At 39.5% G+C, this 19167-nt stretch overlaps 1 protein-coding gene across 3 annotated transcripts in view; it reads left to right on the top strand.

The window, feature by feature from the left end:
• The window catches only part of PTN (pleiotrophin), an 86493-nt gene that overhangs the window by 45538 nt on the left and 21788 nt on the right, over nt 1-19167 (top strand). For all 3 annotated transcript variants that reach the window (XM_085324113.1, XM_085324116.1, XM_085324115.1), the window contains 3 exons: nt 10561-10667; nt 14538-14711; nt 15712-15873. In XM_085324113.1, coding sequence (XP_085180239.1) covers nt 10562-10667; nt 14538-14711; nt 15712-15873 — 442 coding nt within the window. In that variant the 5' untranslated portion in view covers nt 10561. The remainder of the gene's footprint in view (nt 1-10560; nt 10668-14537; nt 14712-15711; nt 15874-19167) is intronic.

Below are 19167 nucleotides of genomic sequence, written 5' to 3'. Positions count from 1 at the left end.
TTTGAAGGAGGCAAGTACTATTATCCCCATTTCATAAATGGAGAAATGAGAATAGGGATAGATGCTGTGATTTGCCCAGTGTCATCCRGCTGAAAACATCCTCATTAGTGCAGAAGGAGGAAGTGAGAATGAGAATACAGTCGAGGCAACTGCCTGGCTTATACAATACAGCTGTTTATTATGAAAAAAATATATCGCAGATTAAACAGCTCTCAGATCATGGTGCGTTTGCAGTAAAGGTATGACCACTGGGACTGTGGTGAAATCAGTGTTTATCTTTTCTTTCCCTCATAGTAAAAGCACTAATTCTTGGCTATCTACTCAGGTACAAAACTAGTTATATTCATTGATCATTCCTGGTTTTCTGACTGTGATGTTTGTAGTAGCTCATTATATCTACATTTAGCAAAGGGATGAGACCATGCCACCCCTTACTCTAAACATTTTCAGATCATACTCAAATTCAGCTCTGGTAGAAAGAAATAGTAGCTAGACAAGGAGGCGGCAGCTGTGTTTCTTATACCAGAAGACTTCRTATTATGATATTTATTTACCCTTTTGTAGTCCTGTTGTATCATAGTATCTAAACAGTAGRGATCTGGACACTTGTCTGAGGCACTGCAAAACCATGAAAAGATACTTTGTGTCTTAACAATCCTAGGCAAGCAAAAGAAGTTAGGTAGATCACAGAAACWGGTGAATTTGGRGTAGGAAAGGRAGGCAGAAGGMATAACTGTAACAAGAGCTTGTTTTCAGATCTACTTACTTTGTCCTCCTGCCACTATCAAGCAGCTGTATTTTCTACATATTGGAATTCATAAAAGTGATAAAGAGAGAGTTGAAAGAGAAGGAAGTGAGAATATTTACCAGCATTTGTGGTTGGGGAAACTCGTGACTAGAACAGGTGGTTTCTGCAGGAGAGATATGCTAATGCAGGTGATGCGCAAGAGAGCCGAGCTGCTGTCTCTGACTTTGTCTCACGACAACAAAAATGTAGAGAATGGACGTGGGTCTTCTTCTATGGTCTTCCTGGTATGTCAAATCCAGGATGGTTCTAAAGTCTCCAGTCTTGAAAATGAAAGTGTAAAGAAACCCAGTGCGTCTAATAAATAGTGATTATTACAGCAATTGAGATCATTGTGGGATGAGCAGAGAAGAACAAAACTACTGTAACAGAAGTGGCTTAAAGGGGGCTTCCAGTTAAAAGCTAGGAATACAGTAGAATGAACTGAAACTTCAGCCTTGTTTTGTGTTTTGTTTCCTTTTTGTTTCTGAGCCTCTCAGCTAGAGCTGTGGGAAGAGAAGGTTAATAGAGGAGACAGGTGTAGAAGTCAGTTATCAATTGAAAGCCATGACTAACTTAGGCCACCATGAGCAAAGCCGAGGATAAAAATGTATGTTGTGGGTGAGAGAAAAAGAAGCAACAGGGGAGAGGAGAAGGAGAGAAAACTGATTTTCAAAAGCATTCCTTTAAACAGTGTAGTTTCTGAGAGAGAAATTTGRAAGGCCAGTGTTAGGAAAATCATCTCTATACACTGGCTAGGGACCAACAGAGAAATATCAAGCTCCCCCTTTATATTTAATAAACATGCAATGTGCTTGTCTTGAAAGGACAGTATGGCTTTTTCAGTCTTTTACTTTTACATAGTGAATTTCTTAATATCCCCTTAGGATACCAAAAAGGTGTAGCTCTTGTGGTAATGTTGAAAGGAAGAAAGACTTATGTAAAGAAAAATAGGAATGCCCAGATTGGAGCCAAGCATTGTATGAATTGAAGGACTGATATTTTTAAAATTCTCTAAGAGTTTTCTCTGGGCTTTCTGAAAATAAAATCACTTTCACGTAGCCTCAGGTTGCAAATTTGGAAGGAGGGAGACAATGAATTTTAAATTTCTTTTGGAAGGGTTTGCCCAGYTCTCTTTAGAGATGGTCTTTCAATGACCCATATTCCTTATGGGGTTGACTTAGGACTGTGTTTCCACCTACTACTTTGCTACTTATAAAAAACTATTTCTTACCATTMTATTTGTGTTTGGAGATTCTGCCTGTGTGAAACAGTAGGATGCATTGTATGTCTCCTATAAAATTATATTTTTATGGAAAGGAATAGAGTTTAGTATTATTGAAATAGAAAGAACAAAAATAAGCTTAATTCATAAAAATAACTTCCAAAAGTTCCCATCTTGTTTTGTTGATGTTCTCCCATGAAACATTTCAATTTTGACAAAATATTTTCAATGGAAAATATGTTTTCTATATTTTTTGACCAGCTGTTTTCTTGCATCTTAAGTCAGTCTAAATTCTGCTTTGCATCAAAAGGCAGGTTTTATGTACCCACAAGTATTTGTTATCAACCCAAACTATTAATTTGTGTCCAGGGAACTAGAAATATAAAATATCCCAGCATGTGTACTTGCCTTAGCTTGATGCAAGCAAAAAACATGCAATCAACTGTACAAATATAAAGGCTAGGGGAACTGTTGTCCACAACTTGACCAATTATTTTAGTTTATTTACTTGAACAAAGCTAGGCAAGGAATGCTAGTTGAACATTGTTTTCAACTTTTTCTTGGTTAACATTTTAATAATTTTCTACATTCATGCAACTCTTCATTTCCCTGCTTACTTTTATAGCATTGGCATAACCCACTGGCCTTAAGGTTTATTTTTCTGGTCCTTAATGATGTCCATGTTGAGAAGAGAATGTGAAATTAATTACRTATTGAAAAATGTAGTCCCCAAGCTGCATGCTGCAATTTTTGAAGTGAAGCATTTGACTTGGGCTTGTCATCAGGGTCATGCTGTGCCCCTTATTAAATATAAGGAGAGGACATGAAAAAAGGAAAAGCTCAGAACTGCCTCATAGTAGAAACTCTTATGCTCTATCTTTTTGCTCACCCAATCAACCCACTGGCTGCACGGTTTTGATCTTGTTGGAGCAGTGACCCAGAGGCAGAGGAGTGGGGTGCAGCCCTTGCAAACCAGCCATCTTCCTGCTGCTGGAATGCAGGCAGCTTTTCTCAGTAGGGTTGGTGATTTCCTGCATCACTTTGAACTAACTTGTTAGCACACAGACTGAGACCACTGGCCACCAATGATTGGTGTTGCTGATGTAGCTCCCAAAATTTCATGGCTGTATCACAGAAGAGTACAGATCCCTCACAGGGAAGTATAAGGAATAAGAGAAATGATCACATAGATTTTGCATCTTGTGATGCTTAATGCAGYAATTGCAGGTCTCTGATTAAATACGTTGTTACTGCCTTTTTTTTTCCTTTTTGTTCACTGACCAACCCCTCCCAAAAATGAGGATAGAATATCATTTTGTTATTTAACTAACCCAAGAAAAACTGGCATTTCATCATTGCTCTAGTAGTTTTTCTTTAATATTTTTTTTTAAACATAATCATGTTACTTGTGAGAAAAAGGCAAGGGTGTTTTGGCAGAGAAAGTATCTTTTGGTAGACTAATTTAGACCAATCATTCTTTGTAATTAAAGATATTTTCTTTTTTCACAAACCTTGGCTCACTTACAGACTTAAACCACTAAGCTGTAGTTATATTTCTGCTTGAAATGCACATAAGGATATTACTGGGGTAGTCCCTACACACACTGAATTAGCAGTCATGATTGGCAGATATACCCTTCAAGTCCTATCCAGAAAAGATAGAAATCAGAGTAAAAATGGTATAGCTATAATGGAAATTAATGACACATTATTAAAACCAAAATAAAACAAAAACTACTAGTATGCATAACAGAATTCACATGATTCAAAATTACTTTGCAGAAGAAAGGAAAAAAATATCTACTGGTTTTGTGTCAACTCAAAGTTGGATGTGGATTTAGGTAGAAGTCCTTGTGATCTTATGCATGAGGAAAATCTCATGAGGAGTTCTTATAGAAAGGTACATCCATCCAGATTTAGAGGAGAAATTGTGCCAATAACAATAGTATATAGGCTAGATATTTGAGGACATGATTTCTTCAATATCTACTACAAAGGACTATGATAAGTTGATGCTATTTTAGAATTTATTTCAGCGTGACCTTGCAGAAAAGATATTCCTTAAAAATAACTCTGAATCAAACATTAAAAGTATGTTTCAGTTGATGTCAAATGATGTCTAAATAAGGTTTTCAAAGCTCTTTGTATCAAAGAAAAAAAACCCTTGAAATTTGTGTCCTTAAAAAAAAAAAAAAAAAAAAAGAAAGAAAAAGAAAAAGAAAAAAGGGATTGGCAGGAAAGCCTCTAGAGAGGAATTGCAAACTATATTGGGGGATCAACCCATTAAAGTGCTTTCTGGAACTCACAGGAATTTAGAAAAATGGTACGGATCACTCAAAGTGTCTTAGAAGTCCAGAAATGGCAGATTGCTGTGTATCTCTCCAAAAATTAAGCTCACTGAAATCTTGCAAGATAAATTGAAAGCGAATATAAAAGATTTTTCTTGTCTTGAAAATAAAAACAATAAAACGTGTGTGTGTGCACGCGAGGAAGGGAGAACACTTTTACAGTGAGACTTTACAGTTTGGATGTTTATGGATCTAGCTACAAAACTGTGAGCATTGGCCTCAGTATTCAATAAGTGAGATCATAGAAAGCACAGCGACATGTATCCGGTAGCTAATGAGGGGGAGAACAGGGGAAGCAGAAGTTTCTGCAGCTGTCACAGAGATCAAGCTCTTAAGAGCTGAATGCTCTCAACTCCTCTTTTACAGAGAAAACTATGTGTTTTCATGTCAGATTACTGCAAAAATGGCGCATGCCATTTCAGATTCATTAAGAAATATTATTAATATACACATCTAGTACTTCCTGGTGCTGTGTAGCTGAAGCATAGCAAATATTTATATTTAACTGATCAGATAATTACAAATCTGTTAGTCTGCCCTTGATGACTGTGAAATGGAACACATTTTGAATAAGAATAATTTAAGAATTGGAAGTAAATGTTAAGTTTCATTAAACACTGTGTATTTACTGAAGGGAGACTGATCTTTCAAATTAGCTTCCTTGAAAACTGATTTTCTAGACTTTAATCTGGGACTAATCTAACTGTGTTTTATTAAAGCATTTGTTGTGGGACTTGACAAATTATTAAATCAACCAGAAAAAAATGGGGATTCACACAAAAGGGTAAGGAACTTAAAGAGGACTCAAAAGTGAGCTGTGCTATGAAGAGAAATATTTGGCTGTAGGAATTTTTTAAGTCTGGTTTGAGGGTTTATTTTATTTCTGATCATGGGATAAAAATGATAATGTTCTAAATAACAAAGTTGGGAGGCATTTTTATGCTCAAAATTTTGTTTCTGGGCAAAGAGGAAGCACAATTTTTGTATAAAACTAAGAATTTTTTGGTAGCATAAATGAAATCTTAACATTCTAAGAATCATTATTAGTCCAGATATGACTATTACAGAACTAATTCATCTAGGCAGAAGAAGTTTCAGTAATAATACAGTTAAAATGATTGCACATAAACTTACTGGTTTCTACCACTTTTCCTGATGTTATACTCTCCCTACCACAGCCCTCTGGCCTCTGAGGCTGGTGGTTTCATTCTAGTGTTGATGGTGCCAGTGTTAAGGTGAGTTGTTAGCAACGGGAGTCCTCCACTGAGGAAAAAAAAGGTTCATGCTGATGGGTTCTCCTTCCTCACTCTAGGAGCCGCTTGGGATCAGTTTTAGGCTTGTTACAACCAAATTTACTATATATGGTGCCTTTCACATATGTTAGATGCTGTTTCTTTGTTCTCTTTGTTACCTCTTAAGAGCAGTTTTGTCCAGCTCCAGGTCTGCCTTCCTTTAACTGTCCATTGCTGAATTGTTTATAACTCTGAGATCTCTGTTGTCAAGTCTGTGTCCCATCTTGAATYATCCCTTGCCTGGACTTCTCCTGTGCCTCAGCTCCCCTGCTAAGATATTAGGCCTATGTTTGTCTGTACTTCATTGTTACGTTGGAGTCATAAAACCTGGGTGGTACCATTCAAAGACAAACAAAAGTAAAACATATTAACCATAGCCACCTGGTCAGCTGGAAAAATTACTGTTACAGCTAAACCAAGGAAACAAAGCTGTAGGTAGGTTGAGGAAAGTGCAGGCAGAATAAACTGAACAAGCCTCATCTTGAGACCTTGCAAACTCAGTGCAAAGCCTCTGCCCCCTTACTAGTGATGATAATACTGTGTTACAGAGAAACAGCACTGTAAGCACAGGTGATGTTTGGCATATTATATTGCCTGAGCTGGAAGATGGCTTAAATCATGTGACAAAACCTAATAGTTTACAGTAGAAGATGATACTCATACAGACTAAGAAATCATATTCCTTCTATAAGCTTGGACCTTGCCAATTGCTTTGGAAAAAACAGATGAAGAAAAGGGCTTGAGTAATAGTTATTAACAGGAAAAAAAAACTACAAAAGGCATATGTGATCTTAGGAAATGCTGCATATGCTAGCTTCAGTAGGACTAGTAAAAACAAACACTGTTGCTCACTGATGGAACTTCATCTGAAATTGTGTGTTTTGTTCTGGATGCCTGCATTCAGAGAAGGCTTATTCAAATTGGAGCAGATGAAGGAAACAGCTGAGAATTGGAGAAGCTGTGTGTGTTTATTGCATGAACACAGGTAGAGCCACAGCAGTGAACTTGGCTTGCAATAACTGAGATGCAAAGGTGTAAGGAGTGCACTGTGAACACGCTTTGGTGATGCTCTGTGATGCTAACTTGGATATGGAAGCAGCAAGCCATGTCTGCAGGATCTGCTCTTGGAGGGAATAAACCTTTTGGGCTCATTAGACCAGGAGTGCCATTGTATGAACATGTCTGTCATTTTTCTGGACCCAAGCAGATGTGTCTGCATGTCACAGTGCTGCACTATGTGGATACAGTATGGTCCCTAGTGGATTTGGGAGCTCTGTGTGCAGGTCCTGGAATAGATATTTCCCTAAAGAGCTGGTACAGTCAGTCATGGGGGTTGAACTCAACACAGAATGAATGATTTAATGAAGAGTTTCAGATGAGATGGGTGCTACTGTAAAATAGGGTCAGGAGGTAGTGAAAGATTWGGAGTGGGAGGCTTGAGCTCTATTCCAAAATCTTTTAAGCTGTAGAGACAGTATGACTTGTGCCTGGCTCTCTGGACCTCCGTGTACAATTCAATTCACACATGGATGGTTGATGAATTCATTAGATTTTCTGATTGCCTCCCAATTTTTTATTTTCCTTTCATTTTTGCTAGCTTTTGCTAGCACAGAGATTGACTGTGAAATCAACTGTTAGATGGAAGTAATTCTTGTGCCTCAATTTTGTTGGAARAAGCCACTTGCTACAGTTCATTTCAGTTGTGCTTCAGTCCTCACCTCATTACACACTTCATGTTTTCATAACACTCTCTTCTTTAGTGTTTAACTCTCATTAACTGTTTTTCTTTTTTCTCATTCTTGTTTTGGTGCTCTTTTCATGATTTTAGCAATGTCTTTTCATACTCTCTTCTTTTGATCTTGCTTCAGCTCACTATATAATCTGTTCTAAACCCTCTTTCTCTCTCTTTAGCTTTTCTCTCTTGTTTACTGTAGCTTCCTCCATCCTAATTGTCTCCTTTCTTTCTTTTTTATTTTTGACTCTTCCTTTCTGTTGATTGTAAATGCCATTGCTGTTTCTTTAAATGCCTCTGTCTTGCTCTGTTTAGTGGATGTCATACAGGATTTTAAAAACACTTTTCCTTCTTGACATAGAATCTACTTGTTTCCATTTACTGCTGTAAATGGAAAACTCATTACAAAAATCAAAGAGGCATCCATTCTGCATGTTATGAAACACCTATTTTTTCATTGATATTAAAATTTTTGGCAGTACTTTAAATCAAGGGTGAACTGGAGTTAAAARTAAAAGTTGAACTGGAAATGTTATCACAGACTCTAACAAGAAGGGAAAATCTGTCACCTTCAAAATTGAGAAAAAAGAGCTATTTTCAGTGGGCTTTATTGTTTTGAAAAACAAGCCCACATTGGCAAGTTTTTCTCCTTACCCATCTTTTTAATACTTARCTGAAATATTTACAGGGAAAACTGAATATTAAACTCAAGTTATTAAATTATTATTGAAAGGTAGAATTCTTACAGCTTTTTGAAAAAAAGGTCTGGTATTTAGATAAGTAATGAATGCAGGGTGTAGGGTGATGCTTGTAATTTCCTGGGAGCATCTGCCCTTGCTGAGCTATCATGYACATAACAATTATGGAATTTTCTATAGTTGCATCAGTTATATCAGATTCTAGATGTTTGTATGGTGTGAAGGAAGGGATTCTGTATTACATGTCTTTTCACTGGTTTATAATTAATAGCAAAGGCACTTCAGGTGCCTGAGGGATATACRTATCTGTAGGCTTGGTGTTTGTCTTGGACAACTTGGCAATTATATTGGCCATAGAGAGACTTGGAGTCTTAGGCATATATGTTATATCAAGACTCCTTGTTTTTATTTGTTTGTTTATAGGGCTTCTGGAGCGTTTCAGACTCAAAATAGGTATTTTGCCTGCACTTCTTTGGAGGGAAATAACATCAGTTGATCAGATTTCCATTTGAGGCTTTGCTGAACTCTCTATAATGCAGCTTTCCTCAAGTCAATTGTTCGCAGCTCTCCATGGCTAACACAGGGTGTAGTTTACCATCTTGATTCAGAAGGGAGCTTTAAGCCATCATGGTGCTTCTCCTACATACACCGTCTCCTGTGCAGCAAACCCACTGGTACAGCCTTGCATCAGGTTCTAACACYCCCAGTCAGCACTCTGGGGTGGTATTTTGGACTATGGAAGTAATTATGGCAGGTCTCTTTCTTTATGTATTTCCATGCCAGCTGTTAATACTCCTTCAACTAAGGAGTGCTAGTGAATAGCTTGGAAGAGAGGAGTAAGAAGATAAATTATAGTGGAAATGGGGCACAWGATGAGGTGCAGTGCTACAGATGGCAAAGTTGCCCCAAAGGAAGGGGGCTGAAGAGGAAAAGGCTGACATACTAACAGTGTTGTAACTCTGTTTAGTTATGGAGAATCGATCTACAATGTAAGCTGAGTGAAGAAGCAGGTTGCGTATTTTGTTTTATTCCATCTAATTTCGTTTCATTTTCTTTAAAGGATATGAGGCTTTGAATAGAAACTTAGCAGAAAGGAGGAAAAAACAACCCAAAGCTTGAGCAGGGTTCATGTGTGCTATTGCTTCAGGCTCTGTTTAAGTTCCGAATGCCCTTGAAAACACTGATGGCCTTTTTTTTTTCTTCATGACAGGACTTGCTTTTGAAGTAAACCAGACTGATGCTACTGACAGCTGCTTCAGACATTTGAATGCCAGGTCTCTTGCAGTCTGTGCATGAACTTTATTTAAGCAAACCTACTTATTAAAATTTCTCATCTGGCTTCTAGCATAATATTAAACCTGGGTGCTTAAAAGTAATATCAGTTTAGTTGAGTCTTTAAGGCCATCTTAATGGCTAGTGCCCTTGGCATCTTCTTCTATGCACTGACATGGCATGAATGGCATGAGCTCTGGTTTAAAAAAAGGATTGGGAATCTTTCCATCTAAATAGTCTCTAGTCGACTGTCTTTGTACCCTGCTGTTGTAGCATATTCAGTTGTTTTTACGGCTCTGCTTTCAGGGAGCCTAGATGAGGCAATGCAAATTATAACAAAGTGAAGGGGAAATGTTTATGGAAGTCATTTAATTCTGCCAGGTCTGAGTGATTTTTGGTTAATAATTGATTTGGCTAATAATTGATTCTTCACTGCCAGGCAAATGCTTTTAATTCCTTTTTATATTTGAGTATTTGGTTCCCAAATCCAGATTTTGGATTCATTGCATATACTTCATTAGCATGCTAGGGATAGCCTGTAGCTATGTGTGCAAGTCTGTGTACCCATTTTGCATTTGAGGCAATTAGCTTAACTGATATTAGGGATAGACACTAATTGGACGGGAAGGAAAAGGTAGGTAGCAACATGCCAATGACAATTAAGATAGTGCATCACATTTTACCTATATAAGATGTTTTTGTGAAAAAAGCTCTTTTAAAATCTCAAATAAGCCTGACAAAAACTTGGACTCTCACAAGGTGCACTGTGTAGCATTCCCTACTTTATACTACTTGGTAAACTGAAAGACCAAGTATATGTTATGTTTAGTTTTACACGACAGATGTAAACATCACAGCCAGATGTAAGGAAAGAAGAGAGAAGTTCCAGGCCTATCAGTAGACTTCAGTCTCTCTCAAGATTCTACAAAACGAGCAATATTGAATTATTGAACTTCCTGTGGCAAAGCTCATCCATAACATCAGTGATGTAGATTAGCAATTTGGTACTTAGAATGGAAAATAAAAGGTTAAAAATCTTTGTATTCTGTTTGTAACAAAAATAATTGCCCATTTTGCCAATAGCTGATAGTGTGTTTGACCTGCTTATATCTTGTGTCCCTGAAGTATAGCTCCCAGAAATGCTGTGGCCATACCTTAGATACTTTACAATCTAATCAACCAATTTTCCTCTCTCTTGTTAATCCCCAGAATGCAACAGCAACARCAACGTCGAATGTTCACAGCTGCCCTTCTGGCACTTGTTTTCATTCTGGCAGCTGTGAGCACCACTGAGGCTGGCAAAAAAGAGAAACCAGGTAAGGTCTAAAGTAATCCAAAATTAATCCCAGAGGTAGATTGCGTGGGTGGGAGAATGTCAAATGCTTCTGGTCTTGTTATGAAATTCAGGGCAGTCATTAACCTTGTGACATTCAGGGTAGAGATTTGTGGCTGTGACATGTTATTCTATGTTAAATAGGAAAACAGAAATTAGTTTCCATGAAAGCTGCCAACTRGACAGCCCCAGAGACTGAAGTTCTTAGTTTATCACAGAGTGGGCATTGCAAGTCAGCTTTCCTTAAAATTTGCTCAGAGCATGAGTTCATGCTTGAAGAGAGAACCACAGAGGAGCAGTTAGGTTGCTCATTCTGTGTTGTATATGAAAATGCTACCAGTTCTGTGTGATATGGAAATCATTCAGCGATGAATTGAACTAAGCCTCTGCTTCAGATAGACAACCAGACATCCAGTGGTAATTGCTTCCTGTCAGAGATGAACTCAGACCTCATTATAGGTGAGACAGGCTTGAGGTGGAAAATTCACATCTATCATACCCAGTTTTAATGTTTTTTATGGATGACATCTTTTGGTGTTTTTCTTAAAACTTCRCTATTTACAGACTACTTACCTACTGGTTAATATAACCTGTGAATCCTTTAGAATTAGTGTTCTCATTAGAAAAGAATGTTTCTAACTGTTGTGGCTGTATGGAAATATGAGAAAATGTGAATCCAAAGACTAAAAAGCAAATCATTCTGTTCATGTTACTTAAAGCTGCTTGTGCTCACAATATTTTGAACTCTTAGGTTTGATAACACTGCTAATTTTTCTCATCAGACTTAGGTGTAAGGATTTAAATGAAGACCTTTCCTTTTGTTCTGGAGCAGCAAAACCCTATATAGTCAGCATTTAGAGGTGTTCTGATCAGATTCTGACCATTTACATGTAAAGTGATCAATAACTGTATTAAACTTGCATTCAAGTACCCTAATCCATCTAGTTGGTTCTTTCCTTTGAAGTTTAGATTATATGCTGACACAGACTGTAACATGCTCTACGAATGAAAAGTTTGTATCCCATRCTCTTCCTTGGAGGTGCTCAAATCCTCTGATACATGATGTCAGCACATAAATTTCTTATCTGTATATTGTGTAGGTCTTCAGTTGACACTGAAAATATTTATACACCATCAGTTACTAAAGGACAGAGGAATGTCCTTTGAATGAGCATTCCTGCATATTTAGATCAGTACTTTGAGGATCATAGAATCAGTAAGGTTGGAAGGGACCTCTGGAGATCATCTAGTCCAACCTCCCCGCTCAGCAGGGTCACCTAGAGCATGTTAGACAGGGTTACCTCCAGGCGGGCCTTGAAGATCTGCAGAGAAGGAGACTCCACAACCTCTCTGGGCAACCTGTTCCAGTGCTCCGTCGCTCTCACAGTGAAGAAATTCCCCCTCACGTTCAGGCGGAACTTCCTGTGGTTCAGTTTTTGCCCRTTGCTTCTTGTCCTGTTGCATGGGACAACTGAAAAGAGTTTGTCCCCATCCCCTTGACACCCTCCCTTYAGGTACTTGTAGACRTTGATAAGGTCCCCCCTCAGTCTTCTCTTCTCCAGGCTAAAGAGGCCCAGCTCTCACAACCGTTCCTCATAGGGCAGATGCTCCAGCTCTCTGATCATCTTTGTAGCCCTACACTGGACTCTCTCCAGTAGCTCCATGTCTCCCTTGTAGTGGGGAGCCCAGAASTGGACACAGTACTCGAGATGAGGCCTCCCCAGGTCTGAGTAGAGGGGCAGGATCACCTCCCTCAACCTCCTGGCAACACTCTTCCTAACGCACCCCAGGAGACCACTGGCCTTCTTGGCCACAAGGACACATTGCTGGCTCACGGTCAACTGATCAACTTGTCATCCACCAGCACTCCCAGGTCCTTTGCTGCAGAGCTGCTTTTCAGAAGGTCAGCCCCAAGCCTGTACTGGTGCCTAGAGTTATTATTTTTCCCTATGTGCAGGACTCTGCATTTGCTCTTGTTGAACCTCATGAGGTTCTTCTCCACCCAGCTCTCCAGCCTGTCCACATGTCTCTGAATGGCAGCACAGCCCTCTGGTGTATCAGTCACTCCTCCCAGCTTGGTATCCTCAGCAAACTTGCTGAGGAGGCACTCTGTCCCCTCATCCACATCACTGATGAATAAGTTGAACAGGACTGGCCCCAGCAATGAGCCCTGGGGRTCTCCAACTAGACTCTGTGCCACTGATGACAACTGCCTTTCAGCCAGTTCTCAATCCACGTCACTGTCTTCTCATCTAACCCACACTTCCTGAGCTTATGTAGGAGGATGTTAACGGGAGACAGTGTCAAAAGCCTTGCTGAAGTCAAGGTACACAATGTCCACTGCTCTCCCCTCATCTACCCAGCCAGTCATTCCATCATAGAAGGCCATCAGGTTGATTAAGCAGGATTTCCCCTTGGTGAATCCATGCTGACTACTCCTGATCACCTTCTTTTCCTCCATATGCTTGGAGATGACATCCAGAATGAGCTGTTCCGTCACCTTTCCAGGGATGGAGRTGAGGCTGACTGACCTATGGTTGCGTGGGTCCTCCTTCTTGCCCTTTTTGAAGACTGAAGTGACATTGGCTTTCTTCTGGTCCTCAGGCATCTCTCCTGACTTTTCAAAGATGATGGAGAGCGGCCTGTTAACAACATCCGCCAGCTCCCTCAGCACTAGTGGGTGCATCCCATCCAGGCCCATGGATTTGTGGTTATCAAGCTTGCCCAGAAGATCTGTAATCCTGTCCTCCTCAACCAAAGGAAAGTCTTCCTTTCTCCAGACTTTCTCCTTTGCCTCCAGGCTCTGTGATTCCTGAGGGCTGCCCTCAGCAGTGAAGACTGAAGCAAAGAAGGCATTCAGTAATTCTGCCTTCTCTGTATCCCTTGTCACCAGGCCCCTGCCCCGTTCAGTAGTGGGCCCACATTTTCCCTAGTCCTCCGTTTGCTACTGATGTATTTGGAGAAGCCCTTCATGTTGTCCTTAACRTCCCTTGCAAGACTCMATTCCAGCTGGACCTTAGCCTTCCTCGCCTTCCTCTGACTGCATTCCTATAATTCTCCCAAGTAGCCTGTCCCCTCTTCCAAGGACAAGATGCAGCAGGAGACCCTTCCTTGTAGGCTCCTCCACCATTTGTGACAAGAAGTTATCGTCAATGCATTGCAGGAGCCTCCTGCACTGTTTCTGCCTTACTGTGTAGTCCTTCCAGCAGATACCAGGGTGGCTGAAGTCTCCCATGAGAACCAGGGCCTGTGATTGTGAGGCTACTTCCAGCTCTCTATAGAAGGCCTCATCGACTTCCTCTTCCTGCCTGGTCAGGTGGCCTGTAGTAGACACCCACAACAGTGTCCCCCATGTTAGCCTGCCCTTTGATCTTTACCCATAAGATCTCGACTGCCTTCTCCTCCACCCCTAGTCAGAACTCGATGCATTCCAGTTGCTCTCTCACATAAAAAGCAACTCCACCACCTCGCCTTCCTGGCCTGTCTTTCCTAAAAAGCACATAGCCATCAATGACAGTGTTCCAGTCATGTGAGCAGGAAGTCCAGACTATTCCACCTTCCCAAAATGAGAATCTACTTCAGAATATCTGTGTGGTCCAATATACAGTGGGACTGAATTTGAGTGATCCACCCTGGTTTGGAGTCAAAGTCTAGGAGACTGCTCTGTCTCTGTAGACCTGTGTAGAGAATGCTGGATCTTCTGCTTTTGAAGAAATTGTGTTAAAAGTGTCGTGTTTATCTATTCTTTCATGTGTAATGACTGTTTAACAAGTCTAATGAATGGAAACTTTTCCATAAGCTCTGGGTACTGACCACTTCTCTTGCTTGCATTTGCTTCCTTGACATCATCCAGAGAAAAAAGCAAAGAAGTCTGACTGTGGAGAATGGCAGTGGAGTGTCTGTGTGCCCACTAATGGTGACTGTGGCCTGGGGACACGTGAAGGCACTCGCAGTGGAGCTGAATGCAAACAAACCACCAAGACTCAGAAGTGTAAGATTCCCTGCAACTGGAAGAAGCAATTTGGAGGTAAGCTTCACTCTCCCAAGGGRTTTGCTTGTTTTTTTACCTAAGTTTGGAGAAGGAAGTCTGTATTTTCTGCTTAGCTCTGGCAAGTGTCTTGGTGAAGGTGTTACTACTTCCACTAGAAGATATAAGGCTATCAGAAGGCAGCTTCTTCAGAGCAAGCAATCTCTGTAGCAGTCAGTCAGTCTAACCTACTTATTATAACCTCAGTGTTCCAGCAGCATGTTTAACCCTGTTCTCCTTTGGTGGACAGTTGTGTTTAAGGCAGCACTGTAAGCATCATCTGTTCTTTCACAGGTGTGAATCTGTACTTTGGGTACCATGGTCTTTACATGACCTTACAATACTTGGTTTGTAGCAGGGAGCGTGGGTAGCCACCAATGTGTGCATTAAAAGGAATAAACGAAACCATTGTACTTTGTCCATACAGTTCAGAAAGATATGTCAGACTTGTCCGGGACAAGATGTTTATCCAGGAGTCAGAGCTGATTATTCTTGCAAACTTAACCTTTTCTCTGGTAAACAGCTTATAGGACTTTGACATGATCATGACCTTACCAAGGTAATCAGTGAAGCACTTCCAGACTTGACGAGTTCATTGCTGCACATATGTTCTTGAAACTATTTAAGCCTTGTTTGCCACCCTTTGACATCACAAGAATGGAGTATTGGCCATACAGAATGCAAACAACATATCTCATTGTTTTTTAATTTTTTTCTATCTATTTTGTAATTGCATAGTTGCATGTTTCTTTCTTTATATGACAATAATGTCATATCCATACCAATCCAGAGAATTCATTTTAAAGCATTTTTTGGAGAGGGGACAGATTTATCCCTGTAACTTCTCTTTAAATTTGTCTTGGGGTTTCTTTCTTCGGTTCCATGGTTCTTCTGTCTATATTCACTGACAGTCCATGATTTCCTATTAGACTCATATAACTTTCTTGTTTCATGCTTGGTCATTCTGTTTTAAAAATGGCCATGTATTCACTTTTTGCAGCAGAGTGTAAATACCAGTTCCAGGCCTGGGGAGAATGTGACTTGAATACTGCCTTGAAGACTCGAACTGGAAACCTAAAGAGAGCCCTTCATAATGCTGACTGCCAGAAGACTGTCACAATCTCAAAGCCCTGTGGGAAGCTTACCAAACCCAAACCTCAAGGTAAATTCCATTTACTGACAGCTACGCAGTAGTTCATTTAAATCACTGGATTTGTGATGTCCCATATACTTCAATAGAAACTTAGTAGTACAGAAGAGATTGTACTTTGTCTTCCCTCAGTGCTGTGCTGCTGTGTGTAATCTCCCAGCTGTCAGGAGGACAACATTCTTGAGTTGTGCAGACATGGCAGTCTGACAGACAGGAAGTGAGCTTAGAGGGCCCTAATTTGAAACTTAGACCACTTGCGCTGCTACTAGTTTGTTGATGCTCACTAGATCTTCAGAGTAAAGATGCTTTTTCTGACTCATTTGTTGATATGAACCAATAATAGCACGCAAAAATGTCTCTTGCAAGATAAACATACCTTTCATATAGGTTGTATTTGGCAATGAATAATGACTAGTTGGAAAGGGACTGCTTTCCTTCAGGGCAAGTGCTAATGAAGGGATGTAATGCTCTGAATACGGGAAAGAGAGTGTGAATGTTCTGCATGCTTTGGGTTATAATGTATTCTGGGAGAGGATAACAGGAAGGAGAGTAGGGAATGTGTATGTCTTATTTCACTGCAGTTTGCAATGTAATTCCAAGCACACAGACAGATACAGGCCTTGTCACTACTTTTGTGTTTCCAAGTATCCCTTGGACAAACTTATTTTATTTCTAACCATCAAGGGCTTTTGATGTACACATTTGCTGCAGCAGCAGGATGTATGTAGGATGGTTTCTAGGAAGAGCTGAAATTGTAAGATGTTGTTTGAAATACAGAAGTAATGTGTTTTAAGTGATGTAGCTATGCTACCCTGGCATTTGTTTGATGAAAACCAGCCAAGATTAAACACATACCTGGCTTTGAATATTTGGATTATTATAAAGATAGATRTATTTGATTAGGAGTGACAAGTGGAGCTTGGACGAGCAATTTTCAAACTGTAGACTTTGGTGCACTAGTGATTTGAGGGGTACTTGCAGGTGGCCTGTGCTTCTTGTGTAGTCTGACACACATCTGATTAGATTGCAAGCTTATTTTTTTATGAGTGCACCCATCTAGTTGCTTTGGAGTCAGTACAGTTGTAACTGGTTTTCCTTGCACATCATCCATGGAGTTATCAAATAAGCASTGAGTCTAGAACTTATGTGGATAACAACAAGCTGTGAAGCAGAAAGGATACAACTAGATTTTTAGAGACTAGCTGACTTTAGTGAGTTGGTAGCTATAACATCTTCATTTGGAGATGGAAGTGACTGAAAGGGAATAAGTACAGAATGAACTCTGTGATTTTTATTGTTGATTAGGTTGGGGAAGGGCATCTTTTTCTTTTTCTTTCTTCTTTTTTTTGGAGTAAGTTTCCACGCCTAAGTAGCAGTTGAAAGTTTACTGAATGAATCTTCCTATTGTGGTGCCAAAAGGTTGCTGCCATCTGAGCCACGAGTAGCTGTCTGCCTTGTTCGGCTCTTGCTGAGTCAGTATATTCTATCAATGGCCATCAGAAGAGGAAAGAGGCAGACAGAGCTGAGTGTTGATGCAGGATCGTTCTGTGAGAGCAGTGCTGTTGGATAGTATAGAGAAGTTTTCAAGCTACAGTTTTAAAGGCAGCATCTCAGTAGAGCGTGCTGAATTGGAGCAATTTCAGCTGAGGTCTAGATATGAATGAGTTGCAGTTGGACTTGAAACTTTGGATTGTGACTAACTGCAGTAAACATATAGTGCAATTTAAATGAGAAACCTATCTTCATTTGATTTGAAAGAATGTGAACAGAGAAATAGGTAAAAATGTAGATTGTGATAATAAGCACTCAGCAGAAATTCTGCTTTCCTGATTTGCATTAGAAATCTTATAGCATCTTCCTTCATGCCACCTGCTCATTCATCTGCTGTTGGCATTAGTAGGAGTAGCACGTGTGGAAGTCAAACACAGCAAATCTGTCAAGGGCCTAAGCTAAAGATAAGAAATCCATATTATAGACTTGAGACAAGAATCTGGGTATAACTTCATAAGAGCTACATGGGACAGTGTATTGACAGTGATGGTAGGAACTAGAGTAAGAATTTAGGTCAATGAGTTTAATACTGTATCAAATTTTGTGCCCTGCTGAACTTTATTTTAAAGAGCTAAATGCTGAAATGTTGGTGGGAGTGAGAATCTGCATTTCTGTTTTTTTCCTCGGGTGAAAGAAATTACAGGTTGGAGGATAGCCCCTCCCACCTGGGTCTAAGTGGAGGAAAAATTTAACCACATTCAATCTGTAGTTACAATAGGACCCAGTTTAATTCTTTGAAGAAAGATATATAATGTATTTACTGTTTGATCACTTGGAATGGAGTGCAGGCGCATATTTGGCTCCCTTTTCACCTACAGCTAGCCTCACATCAGTGGCTCAAGATTACAAGAGAAAAAGCATATGATAGCTTATTTGGAAGAAGCATTTTTTTCTGAGGCACACGGTTGCATAAGGTTTGTATTTATATGCAACTGGACCTGTACGTGCTAATTAATGCTTAGAATAGCAAGGCGGTGGCTGTGTAGCACTTGTTATCTCTGGCAAGAGAGTAGTAAGTGAGGGTCTTATTCATTAAAATAATGTACTCCTCCACCAAACTGTTATGTTTCTGACTAGCATATTCTTCAAGAATAGCATCACTGAGTACATCTCTTGACAAAAACAAGTTRAGAGTACCAAAAGGAGATGTGAACTGACTGAGAACATTTCAACAAAGCTATTTTCACTGAAAAATACCAGTATATTTAGTAAAGATTTATTTTAATGATTTTGATGACTAATTTGCTTTGAAATATTCCTTTTACTAGGCTTATTAGGGTTATGTTTGTAACCTATTACATTGCTTTTTTATTTGATTTGGTATTATACCTAGGGAGAGTGAAAGCTCCCCATTTAGCTTCTCCAGTCAACTCTAGTTTTGTGTGTCTTTTGTTATTTTTTGTCACTTGCCTGCTTTTAAAGCTAAAACCTTTGGCTTGTARGTATTCTTTTGCATGACAGTTTATCCATGATAAGAATATTCCCTMCTGGACTTACTTAAATTCCTTCTATTATTGCTAAAGTATTTCTGAGATCAAGTGACTGGACTGTACACAGTATTCCAAGCACTGATCTGTGTTGAAAAAGAAAAATAACACTGTAGTGTTTCCTTTATTATTCATCATTACACTCAGTAAGTGTAATACGCTTACTCACWAAATATTTTTTCATCGTTGCTGCAYATGGAGCAGATATCTTTAGCTGAGCCTTTCATGATTGTCCCTGAGTTTTATTTTTTGAAAGAATGAATTAGTG

This window comes from Rhea americana, unplaced genomic scaffold (genome assembly GCF_003343005.1).
Source record: "Rhea americana isolate MKP2758 unplaced genomic scaffold, rheAme1 scaffold_9, whole genome shotgun sequence".
NCBI lineage: Eukaryota > Metazoa > Chordata > Aves > Rheiformes > Rheidae > Rhea > Rhea americana.
The sequence above is the reverse complement of the archived record's forward strand: the minus strand, read 5'-3'. Positions and strand labels throughout refer to the sequence as shown.